Here is an 11,844-nt window from a genome sequence, read left to right as displayed (position 1 = left end):
ACACACACACACACACACACACACACACACACACACACACACACACACACACACACCACCCCCTGAAAAGTGACAATGAAAACAGCAACAAGGTTTCCATCTTTGTTCTCCCACTCAAAGACTCCAGCATGGGGCACAAGTAAAACATTTTCTTCTGACTGCCCAGTCCTGAAAACCCAATCTAAGGTAACAGTCAAGCTGGGTTCCTTCCCATTCAAGCAGCATTGCCTACAACAAAGATACAGCAGGCTGACTTCAGCCCTCCCCGACCCTGGGGAAATCTTAGTTTCTTGCAGTTAGGCCTTCTGTACTTACCATTTTGAAGAGTCCTGGCTTTTATCTCATTAAAACCAAGGAGGCTGGAAAGCTCTTCATCATACCAAACAAGGAGCTCCTCATTTCTGTTTATTTTCCTAGTAGACCGAAAGTACAACTGACTATTTTTTAAATAGGCTTCCAAGTTCTGTTCCTTGCTATTGGCAGCTGCTTGAACAAGCCTCATCCAGGGCAGTCCAGTGGGACTATGCACTGAGGAGACATCTACCTGTGAGACACAGGACAGAAACAGAAACTTTAGGGATTTTAAATGCTCAATGCAAGATTTCCCCCCCAAAAAACCCATCAACAAAACCCATTCATGTCTGCTCCATATGTGAGGCAATTTGTTAAGGGCTATGGTCCTGTTGCTTACACTCATAGGGTTTGACCCAAAGCTAACAGAAGACTTTCCCAGCTAATGGATCAGGCCTATGGGGTGAAATTCAAAGTAAGTGGAAGGCTGCTTATGGCAAATGACACACCAAAGTCTCACTTAGACCTGGTTTAGGTGGTTTATTGAATATTTTGGGCCTTCTGTTGTTACCCTGCATACAGATAAGTTTCATCTCACAAGTGTTTTTAGTATGTTTCCATTGTACCATAAATCAGGGGTACACTTCTGGCAGAGTGGGGAGGAGGGCGGGTGGCAGCCCAATGCAGAATGGGGTGGGGCTTGCATGCAACGGTGCAGGGTGGTGGATGGCAGCAGCAGCCACTGTGTGTGAGCTCCCCACCCCACATCTGGCCGGGCAGCATCTGTGCAGGCCACAGAGGGGAGCAGCTGCCATCGCCCCCCCAGCCCTGCTCCTGGGAGGCAGAACTCTGTGTCTCACCCTGAGCTAGCACAGCACTTGTTTTGCCCCTTAGTTCCTACAGGGGCTGCGAAGCAAGACATGTTCTGGTATGAAGTCACAGTGAGCCATGGTGCTCACCAGAATGCAGTTCCAGAATATGCCTTGATTCCTAGCCCTCACAGGAGTCTTGGGGCAATGTAAGCATTGTGCCAGGTTGAGATGGGATGACTGCTTTGCCCCACAGCTCCTAGAGGGCTGCAAAGCAAGGCACTTGATGCATCCTGGCCATGGGAAGCCTGGGACTAGGGAGAGGTTCCCTAATCTGAGGGTCCCTGTGCACTGGGACCTGAAGAACTCACTAGTGCAGCTAGGCTGTACACAAGGTTTTCTGATATCCCAGTGCATGGGCCTCTGGCACCAGCCCTAGGGCAGCCTTGAGGTTGGGACCGAGAATCAGCTATTTATTGGTCCCAGTCCCATGACCACAGTGGAGTCTTGAACTTCCCCTGGTGCATTTCCAGGATTGAGACCAACAATCAACTGCTTGTCAGTCCAGGTCCCAGGTTCACACTGGGCCATGCTGGGCTGTAGACACTCAACTTTCAATTTGCAAGTGCAGGGGGAGCCTGGGATCATGATTCTGGACTTCTCCTGAACTGGCAGCTAGTGATGGTGCTATTAGTTCTGATCCCCAATTCCAGAATTGTGCAACCTGTCTGCACATGTGGTGTGGCAGCAGGCATGGTTGTTGGGATGGGAGATCAAATTCCATCAGGCTTTAAAATAGACATGTACTATGGTCCTAAAGAACACATTGCCAAAGCTTGGTTTTGTTTTTAAAGAACAAGCTTAGCTTACAGCTTGACACAGCTCCTTTTATGGTTACCATTTTATACCATATAATCCAACAGAATTAATTTAACCACATGTGCTGTCTCACAAAGAGAAGTACCCCAAAATATGCAATACCAGAGATTACTCAGATTTATTAGTAACCATGTGATGCTGTTAGAGGAAGCAATGCAGAGAGACTAGACTCTTACCATACAAAAATCAGATCCTACCCCTTCATTTTTTAACAAAGAGAGCCAAGTTACTGCTTATACAAAGGATGGGCAAAATACAGCCAACAGATTAGATCTGGCACACCGAGGGATTTTGACCAGCCCATGGTGGGTCCGTTGGTCCTGCCTAGCCCAGGCACAGGGGGCAGCCTGGGCCATGGCGCATATGGCTGGTCCTGCTGACCCTGGGCACACAGCAGGGCTGGGGTGGTGCAGTGGCTAGACTCCATGTCTTGGCAGCCCGGGTGGTGGCAGCTCCTGGCTGCTAGTGCCAGACTCTGTCCCGCTTTCTGGCCACCTCAGACCATCCTCACCACACCTACCATTGGAAGTAGGATCTGCACTGGCAGGGTGTGCAGCTGGGTGGCTGGGGTGGGGCTGTGGGCCAGTGGCGAATGGCATCCAGGAGTGAAATGGCCAGGCAGGGCCAGGGAGATCCCAGGATCTTGGAGCAGTGATAGCACGGGGCTGGGCCCCAGGGCAGAGCCATGATGTACTGCCTGCATCGCCCTGCAATGGGTGCAGGTTCCATGGGCAGAGGTTTGCAGCTCTGCCCTGGCTCTGGCCCCATGCTGTCATCACCCCAAGATCCCAGCCACAGCCACAGCCCTCCACCTGCCTGCAGCCTCATTCCATCCTTCCGGCCATGCACCCTGCCCATGCAGCTTCCTGACAGTCTCCGTGAAGACCCTGGGATCGTGGAGCAGTGACAGTGAGAAGCCAAGTCTGGGGTTAGGGCAGAGTCCTGTTTCTATGGGCAAGGATGTGTGGGGAGTGCATCACTCCCTGAGACAGGCAGGCAGAGCCAGGGAGACCCTGGGATCTTGGGGTGGTTATAGCATGGGGCTAGGGCCTGAGACCGAGCCATGATCCGATCCCTGCATGCCCCTGCCCATAGAACCCACACCTATCACAGGGCTGTGCAGGCAGCAGATCGTGGCTCTGCCCTGGGCCCCAGCCCCATGCAGTCACCACCCCGCAACCCTGTCCCATCACCCCAGCTTTACCTGCCCATCCTGCTCCTGAACACTGCTCCCCATCTACCTGCACCCCCCTCCCACATAGGGAGTTTTGGTGAGTTGTTGGGTGAGGGAGTGCTGACCCAGCCTGCAACAGCTCAGCAAAACTCCTTATGTGGCCCCTGAGCCAAAATAATTGCCTACCCCTGGTTAATACTAAATTTAGCTTGGCCTAGGCCTGGGCTACCAAACCCTTCACATAAATTACAAAGTATTATGGGAGTTCAGCTAGCTACTTAACTAACATGAAATGTATGACCCTAATAAGCATAAGTGGTGGTGAACAGGTTGGTATTGACCTGGAAGGATGTTGGCAGTGGTGTCTCGCAGACCTCGGTCCTTGGACCTGTAGTCTTCAATGTCTTCATCAGCGACTTGGGTGGGGTATGACATGTACTCTGTCCAAGTTTGTGGATGATACTAAATTGTGGGGTGAAGTGAACACACCAGAGGGTAGGGAACAATTGCAGGCAGACCTGGTCAGGTTGGGAAAGTGGGCAGAACACAATAGGATGCAGTTCAACAAGGACAAATGCAGAGTGCTGTAACTTCAAGGGGGTCCAGAGGAGGGTCACTTGTATGGTTAAGGGTTTGCAGGCTAAGCCCTATGAGGAGAGACTAAGGGAACTGAATCTCTTCAGACTCCACAAGAAAAGTCTGAGAGGTGATCTTGTGACTGCCTACAAATTAATTAGTGGAGGGCAGCAAGGAATCAGAGATGCTCTGTTCACCAGGGTGCCTCTTGGGGTAACTAGGGACTATGGTCACAAAACTGACAGAGAGCAGATTTAGGCTAGATATCAGGAAGAACTTCTTCATGGTAAGGCTTGCCATAATTTGGAATGGGCTTCCAAGGGAGGTGCTGCTCTCCCCTACCTTGGAGGTCTTTAAGAGAAGGCTGGATAGGCATCTGTCTGGGGTCATCTGGCCCCAGCGCTCTTTCCTGCCCAAGGCAGGGGGTTGGACTCGATGATCTGTTGAGGTCCCTTCTGACCCTAGCATCTATGACTCTATGAATCCTAGCCAAAAGAGGTTTGTGCTCATCCTCTCCACTCTTCCCATGCTCCTGGGGCTGGGTTGGAGAGGCTGCAGGGATGGTTGCAGGTATGTGAGACCCTGCAGGAACAGCCTCAGCAGCGGAGGCTGCCCTTGCCCCCTGAGCTATAGATTAGGGGTCTGGAAGGGGCAGGCAGTAGACAGAGCAGGGCACAGCAGGGTGAGGTCTTGTCCCTGCCACCCTTAAGTGCCACCAGTTACACCAGTGATTCTCAAGCTTTTTTGGCCTCAAGCCACCTCCCCTCCCCCCTCACATCTCTTCTGAATTTAGACCTCAGAGATGCTTAACTGGACAGCTGTGAAATTCAGAAAAGTTACGGAGTTGTTTTTTTAACAGTGCATTTCAGCACTGGTATGATTTCCTCTGGCAAAGGAATGAAATACATTCTATGTTTTGGGAAAGGTATACATGTCCACACCAGAAATATGTGTATATATATATATATATGTACACACACCATATTTAACTGAGTCCAAGATGAAAGCTTTTTCCCTATCAGGGAGTGTGGGGAGGGAGTGCATGGTGAGGTGCAGGTAGCAGAGGGACAGACATGGGGGGATAGGTACAGGCATGGTAGGATAAGGGGCAGGGGAGCAAGGAACAGGTGTCTGGCCCCTCCCCCACCCCCACCCCACTGCTTTCCCTCCCACGGCAGTTGGGGGAATGAATTTAAGATGAGCTCCCACTAATTAGATTCTATACAGAAAAATTGTAACAAGTAAATTTGAAGTTGTCTTGGATTCAGGTAAATATGGTAATATATACCTTTTCAGGTGTGAGAGTGAAGTGTGCCACCAATTTTAACCCAGGAAAAAAGTGCACTGCAGGTATCAAAGTTTAGGAAACACTGCCATAACCCTTCAACTCATTGCTTTCTCATTACACATCCCATTCCTGAATGGGTCCATCTAAGCAGGGCTCTTGGATTACCTCGCACTCGGCAGTCTAGCCTCATTCTAATATTTGAAAGCCTTAGTCTGTCTGTCTGTAATGCTGTAGTCACACAGTCTGTAACACTGTCTCAAACAACCAATCAGAGCGTTCCAAGAGTGTTCGGGGCAGCCAGCGGAGTGCCGCCGTGATGGCAGGGACAGAGCTCGGGGGGGCCCAGCACCACAGGCCTTGCCAACCCCCGCTCAGCCCTGCTCCCTGGAGGTGGCAGCAACAGTGGATGGAGTGGGCTCGGACCCCAAGCTGGGGGGGGGGAGGGAGTGGCCCTGGGCCCCAGGCCCAAGTGGTGGGAGCAGAGGGGGGGAAGAGGGGGAATGGGCCCAGACAAGGGGGGGCAAACACAGGGCTCCATCCTCACCCTGCCCCCCACCCCCTGTCATTCTTGATGGGCAATTTGCTAGTATGTAGAGATAGGTCAGTGCAGTTCTCTTCAGTTTATGGATGGGGAGGCTGAGAGGGGCAGAGATTTGAGGGGTGGAATACTATTTTTTTTGTGTGCTTAAATGGCACTTACCAGCTGAATAAGTAGCCTTTTTGCACTTATTCCCAGTTTGCAATTCTATTACCCCTGCAATGTGGATGTATAAGCATTCATGTGGCTGGGCAGATACGTGGCTGTGTATGTGTATCCCTGAGTGTAAGTTTCAAAATAATAATGAGAAGAAGAACCCAACCATGTCTTGTGGTACACTGCAGTACAGTCTTTAGTTATACAATCATGCTATTTGTGCCTCAAGCCCTTCTTCCCCTTTCCTTCCCCCGCACTTTCCTGCCCCCGTCCTCCTCCCAACTTACTCCTCTAGCAATGATCCAGCTAGGCAATATTTTCATTTGTCCTCATCTTGCAACTTATCTTATTTACTCTATACCACCTGAACCTTGCATTGACCAGGGACTTCTATTTTCTGAAAGGGGTGTTCTTTGGTGTCTACCACAACAGTGTTTGCTTTATTTGCAGGCTGAGAAAGGTGATGGGATGGGCTTTCACAGCACAGATACTGAGGAACAGGGAACAGGTCATTGTCAAAATATACAGAAAAAAAGTCACATCTAATTTCTGAGAACTTAAGTGCTGGCTTTGGAAGAGAAAAATTTGGGAATGAAAAATATTTAGTGGTGAGCACAAGCTTGATTTTTTTCTTGCTATTTCCACTGCAGCCATAGAATATTTCTTTTTTTGCATTGGAAAAAATGTTTCTTTTCTGTCTTTTCAGTTTTTTCTTTTCTGTTTTTAACTCTCTTTGGATGGCACCTATCATGCAAAAATGTGATCATGGTAGCAGCATGGTTATAGGAATGAAATGTTATGAGACAATTAGTGAAAGAGATAATTAGGTAAGGAAGACACTAAATAGGCAAGCCCTGCAACTGGCCCCCTTTAAAATATACAATAATTCAAAATGACTGCGAAATAAAAGAACCTGACAGTGACACAAATATGCAGTGGTTGTAACTACCAGCTACAACACAGGCTGTGACTAATTACAGTCTGTTTCTTGAAATTGCTGAGCACACACTCGAGTGCTAACTAAAGACAAAAATGTGGCCATAAGGAAGAGGGCTGAAAATGTATAAAGGAAAAAGTGAGCATGCAGGGCAAAGTGGAAGTGCCTGGCATGACAAGAAAGTGAAAAACCCAGGGGATTTTTGGTTTGTATGTGGATGTACCCACAGATCCATAACCCAGCCCCTCTGTGGACAGTGGCTATAAATTCCTTCTGCCTACAGAGAAGAGCTTAGTGAACCAGGTGGCCTTGGGAGGGGAAGATAAGGAAACTCACCTCTGTCCTCCAGATTCCCAAGAAGCCACAAGCAGTGGTAAGTTATGGGGCAAAGAACATGAGGGCTCAGCAGGTCAGGTTGATTTTCAGATGTTTGTTTTGTTTTGTTGGTTGGAAGAGTCACTGCTTGAATTCCTTTGTTAGTTTCTGTGGCTGTTAAACTGGGAGCCCTTGGCCACAAAGGAAATGAGAGAAAAAGAGGATTCCCATTGGAACTAAAAGTAAAAGATCATAGATCATAGTGCCTGCTCAGGGAGACCCTGGCTGGGGAAAGTCCTACCCAAAAGTCCTGCGAGATTGCTGTGGACAAAGATGATAGTGAACCTAAACTGTTGAATTTTGATTCATATTTTGCCTTGTCCCAGGCAGTGAGTGGGTGGATGGGTGCACACATACACATGCTCCTTTTATGCAGCTTGTGCTATAGGCGAACCCTGTTCTTGGTAGATTCCTTGATTCTATATTAAGAAGATGTAAGTGAGGATGTGGAGGATGTGAAAATCACTCAAAGGAGAAGTTTTGCTTCTGGAGCAGTTACCAGTAGCTTCTCAGGAAGCAGTTTCCAGTCTTAATGCTATCTTCCATATTTAAAGCAACCCAGGCACTAGAACTAGATGTGTCCCCATGAAATTTTAGATGATACTAGGATGGGAAGTACTGCTAATAGAGAACAGAACTGAATTATTATCCAGGAAGATTTAGATAACTTTGTGGAACAGAGCTTCAGAAATGCTATGAAGTTTAACAGTATGAAATGCATTCATTTCGGGACCAGTAACATGGACTTCAGCTATAAAATGGGGATACATAAACTGCAAAGATCTAAAGAAGAGAGGGACTCTGATGTATTGGTCAAGTGTAGAATGGCATAATCTGCCAGTGTAAAGCAGCCAAGCCTAGGTATATTAAAGTATATTAGTCCCCTGGAGCAGCAGCTGAGACAGGGAGGCACTAGTACCATTGTACCAGACACTAGTAAGATCCCATTTGGAATACTGTGTGCAGTTCTGGTCACTGATGTTCAAAAACAGGTTAACTTAACCCAGGATGAGTACAAAGAAAGCCCCCTGAGCTGGTTAAGGGAGATGGAGGTCTTTTCTTATGAAAGAACAGGCATGTCTAACAAGTTTTGTGCTCTGGGCAAAACTCTGCTAGGGCTGGTGGAGGAGTTACCAAGTGCCAGAAGCAGGGAGTGATCAGTCTTATCTACTCCAGGAGACTCAAAAATCCTTCTGTCATCTCACTAATTGCCCAACCCTTGCTGCAAACTTCAAGCCTGGCTCCTACCACAACAGCTGGGAGCTGTTGCTCCTCTATCAAAGGCTCCCTAAAGAAGCTACCATTGTGGCATCTCCTCTAAACTGGTGCTTGGGGCCTGTGCCTTGCTCACCCAAACCTAATCATGATACTATGGGAAAAAAATGGAAGTGGCTTGGCTCGTTTATCCTCACACAATGCAGATGAAAAGAGCACATAATTGCTCTTTACAAGTACAATTGTAGGGAGAACATCAGGGAGCAAGAAGACAAAAAACTAGGGAGGAGTATAAGGGTATTGCATAGGCATGCAGGGATGAAATCAGGAAGGCCAAAGCACAACTGGAGTTGCAGCTGGCAAGGGACATGAAGAGTGACAAGAAGGGTTTCTACAAATATGTCAGCAACAAGAGGAAGATCAGGGAAAGTATGGGTCCTTCACTGAATGACAGAGGTAACCTAGTCACAGATGATATGGAAAAGGTCAGCTCCCAGACTACTGCAGTTAGCAGCACAGTTTGGGGAGGAGGGAGCAGCCAACAGTGGTGAAAGAACAGGTTAGAGACTATTCAGAAAAGGTGGACATGTACAACTCCATGGGGCTGTACATGATACACCTGAGGATGATGAGAGAGTTGGCCAATACAGTTCCAGAGCCACTGCCCATTATCTCTGAAAGCACATGGCAACTGGGAGACGGCCTTTTTGATTGGAAAAGGGTAAATATAATAGAGTGCCCATCTTTAAGAAAAGGAAGAAGGAGGATCCAGGGAGCTACAGACCAGTCAGCCTCACCTCAGTCCCTGGAAAAATCATGGAGCAGCCCACAAGGAGTCCATTTCTAAGCACTTGGAAAAAATGAAAGTGCTTAGGAACAAGCAAGATGGATTCACCAAGAGCAAGTCATGCCTGACTAACGTGATTGCCTTTATAATGAGATGACTGGCTCTGTGGATGCAGGGTGAGCAGTGGACATGATATTTCTCATCTTTAGCCAGGCTTTTAATACAGTCTCCCACAGCATTTTTGCAACAAGTTAAGGAAGTACAGGTTGGATGAATGGACCGTAAGGTGGATAGAAAACTGGCTTGATCATTGGGCTCGAAGGGTACTCATTAATAGCTCGATGTCTCATTAGCAGCCAGTATCAAGTGGAGTGCCCCAAAGGTCAGTTCTGGGGCTGGTTTTGTTCACAGAAGTTTAGGGCTGGAAGGGACCTTGTGAGATCATTGAGTCCATCCCCACTGCTCTGGGCAGGAAAGACTGGTGGGGTCAAATAACCCCAACAATGTGTGTATCCAGTCTCCTTTTGAAGATCTCCAGGGTAGGTGCCTGGCACCACCCTCTCTGGGAGTCTATTCCAGAGTCTGGAATAGCGTTTTTCCTTATATCCAGGCTGAAACGTTCTGCTAGGAGTTTATGACTCTTGCTCCTGGTTTTCTCCTGGCTTGCTTTGGTGAATAGTTGCTTGCCTAAACCCTGATGCTCTCCCCTGATATAAGCTGCCATCAATCCCCCCAAAGTCTTCTCTTGCTTCAGGCAACCAGCAAGAGCCATGATGGGGTCTCTGTTTACATCCCATAGCACATAGCTGTAGCTGTACAACCCACAACCGAGCCACAGAACAGGCCCCAGCCATCAAACCCCAGCAGTACAGACCTGCTCCAGAGAACCTCTTTTCCTAGAAAACTCACAGGTCTCTCCGGTAGCAAAGACTGAACAAACCACCTTGCATTACCAACCAACATACACACAGCCAGGCCATAAGGTTTCTTCCTCCTCGGCTCCCACACCCCTTTCAGAGATCTTGCTGCCTGAAGAAAATGTAAACAACGGAGACCTCCCATTAGCTGCCCCTACACTCTCCTTACCCTCTCCCTTTGGAGCCTACAAACTTCAGCAGCTCCTGGACCCTTGGATATATCTACACTAGTTCAGCATTGCTTTCAAGGGTGTGGCCAAAATATATGCCTTCTCCCCCTGCTTTCTGTTCTGTATGTCCCAAGGGCTGCATTTCTATGTTTGAGTGTATGGAGCAGAAGTAGATGGGCAGGGCTTATTTTTGGCACAATCTTTGAGACCAGCACTGAGCTATGACAGTGCAGACCCGGCTTCATCTGGGCTCAAGGAATGGGGAGGCCTGCTCTCCCTTCACTTCAAGGCTGTGCCTCCTAGGCTTCATTTGGACAAAGTAAGCAGCCTCCAAACTGAGTCCCTTATAATTGATCTAAATATCATTATCTTGTGCCACACAGATGTCAGGAGAGGTATCTCTATACAGTATTGCATCACACTGTATGTACATGCCCATTCTCAGCAGCAGTCTTGCTTTGGCCCCAAGAATCTGCCTATAAGACTACGTTATGTCTGCATTATATGTGGAAGATGCAACTGCAGCATTGGAAAGCATATGCAAACTAAATTTAATCTAGCCAGCTCCAGTACTAGTAGCAGGGAAACTATGGCAGCATGGAGCTCAGTAGCACCCCAAACAGAGAACCCACACTGCGATCAGAGCCATCACTGCCTCCCTGCCACTGGTACCAAAGCTGGTGAGATTAAAGCTAACTCAGGTTTTCCACCAGGTGAACAATCATACCTCTGACTGCATAGCTTAAGAGAGAGTACAATCCCAGATGCTGCCTTCTTTGGTCTTAAAAGCTATCTTGCCCAGTTACAAGCCTTTGGTTTTTCATCTCCAAGTGAAAAAATGCAGAGGTGAGGAGTCATAGCAAACTCTTTGATCCTCTCTCCATCCCTGCTTGGCTTGAAGCAGATCATGGATGCCCTGGGCAAAAGTGGGACTTAGCCAAGATATGGTGTGTCATCTTCCCCGTGAAGAAAGTGCCTTTACTAGCCTCCAAGCCAGCATTGAATTGAACCAGTTTCCCTTTTCAGGGTAGCTTTGAGCTGTCTTAGGCTATAGATAAATCTACAGCTTGACCACGTCACCTGTCAAAGGAGGATGTGGTTTTCTTGACTCATTACTAGCATCAATTTCACATTCTCCTACCTTAAATACATAATGGATATTTCTTCGATCAGAGCATTTGAGAGCAATAAAAGCTATAGTGTCCAACAAAGTATTCTGGAGGATGCATGGTCCAAAAATGGCCTCTTCTGGGATGTCTTGGGTGGTATGAACAGTTGCCAATACATCTGGAAAATGGTAATGCAGGGCCTTGTTATCACTTGTCCAGAGGAGCTTAGGCAAAGATGTAAGTTCCATCATAAGCCTGTAACAAAGCAAGGAATCGCAATTAAACCAGGGGTAGAAAACAGAAGGAGGAGAGATGAATATTTATTTATGTGTTTATTTATTCAATGTGTATACTACCCTTCCCACAGTCTCTTATCTCTATCACTGCAGGGACAGATATTAAACATAAATAGATGTAAGTGATTGGAAATGGGTTCAAATCTGTAACAACAGAACTTCAGCGCACATAACTGTTTTGATAATGGCCGAAACTGGTTTAAGATAAACTTGGATGGATGTAGTATTAGACTTTAACTGATTTAGGTTAAATAGTTTATTGAACTTCTGTCCCAGATCCGCTCCAGATTCAAATTAATTCACAGTCCCCCAGCATCCCAGAATGAT

At 47.6% G+C, this 11,844-nt stretch overlaps 1 protein-coding gene across 1 annotated transcript in view; it reads right to left on the bottom strand.

Annotated features, from left to right (window-relative positions):
* Nucleotides 1-11,498, bottom strand: part of ZNF488 (zinc finger protein 488) — a 14,525-nt gene extending 3,027 nt beyond the window's left edge. The window contains exons 1-2 of the mRNA XM_019502539.1: nucleotides 11,254-11,498; nucleotides 316-544 (exon numbers count right to left, since the gene is read on the bottom strand). Coding sequence (XP_019358084.1) covers nucleotides 316-544; nucleotides 11,254-11,472 — 448 coding nt within the window. The 5' untranslated portion in view covers nucleotides 11,473-11,498. The remainder of the gene's footprint in view (nucleotides 1-315; nucleotides 545-11,253) is intronic.
* Nucleotides 11,499-11,844: the final 346 nt, after the last annotated feature.

Source organism: Gavialis gangeticus, unplaced genomic scaffold, assembly GCF_001723915.1.
Source record: "Gavialis gangeticus isolate Ggan-Ray unplaced genomic scaffold, GavGan_comp1, whole genome shotgun sequence".
Lineage (NCBI taxonomy): Eukaryota > Metazoa > Chordata > Crocodylia > Gavialidae > Gavialis > Gavialis gangeticus.
The sequence above is the reverse complement of the archived record's forward strand: the minus strand, read 5'-3'. Positions and strand labels throughout refer to the sequence as shown.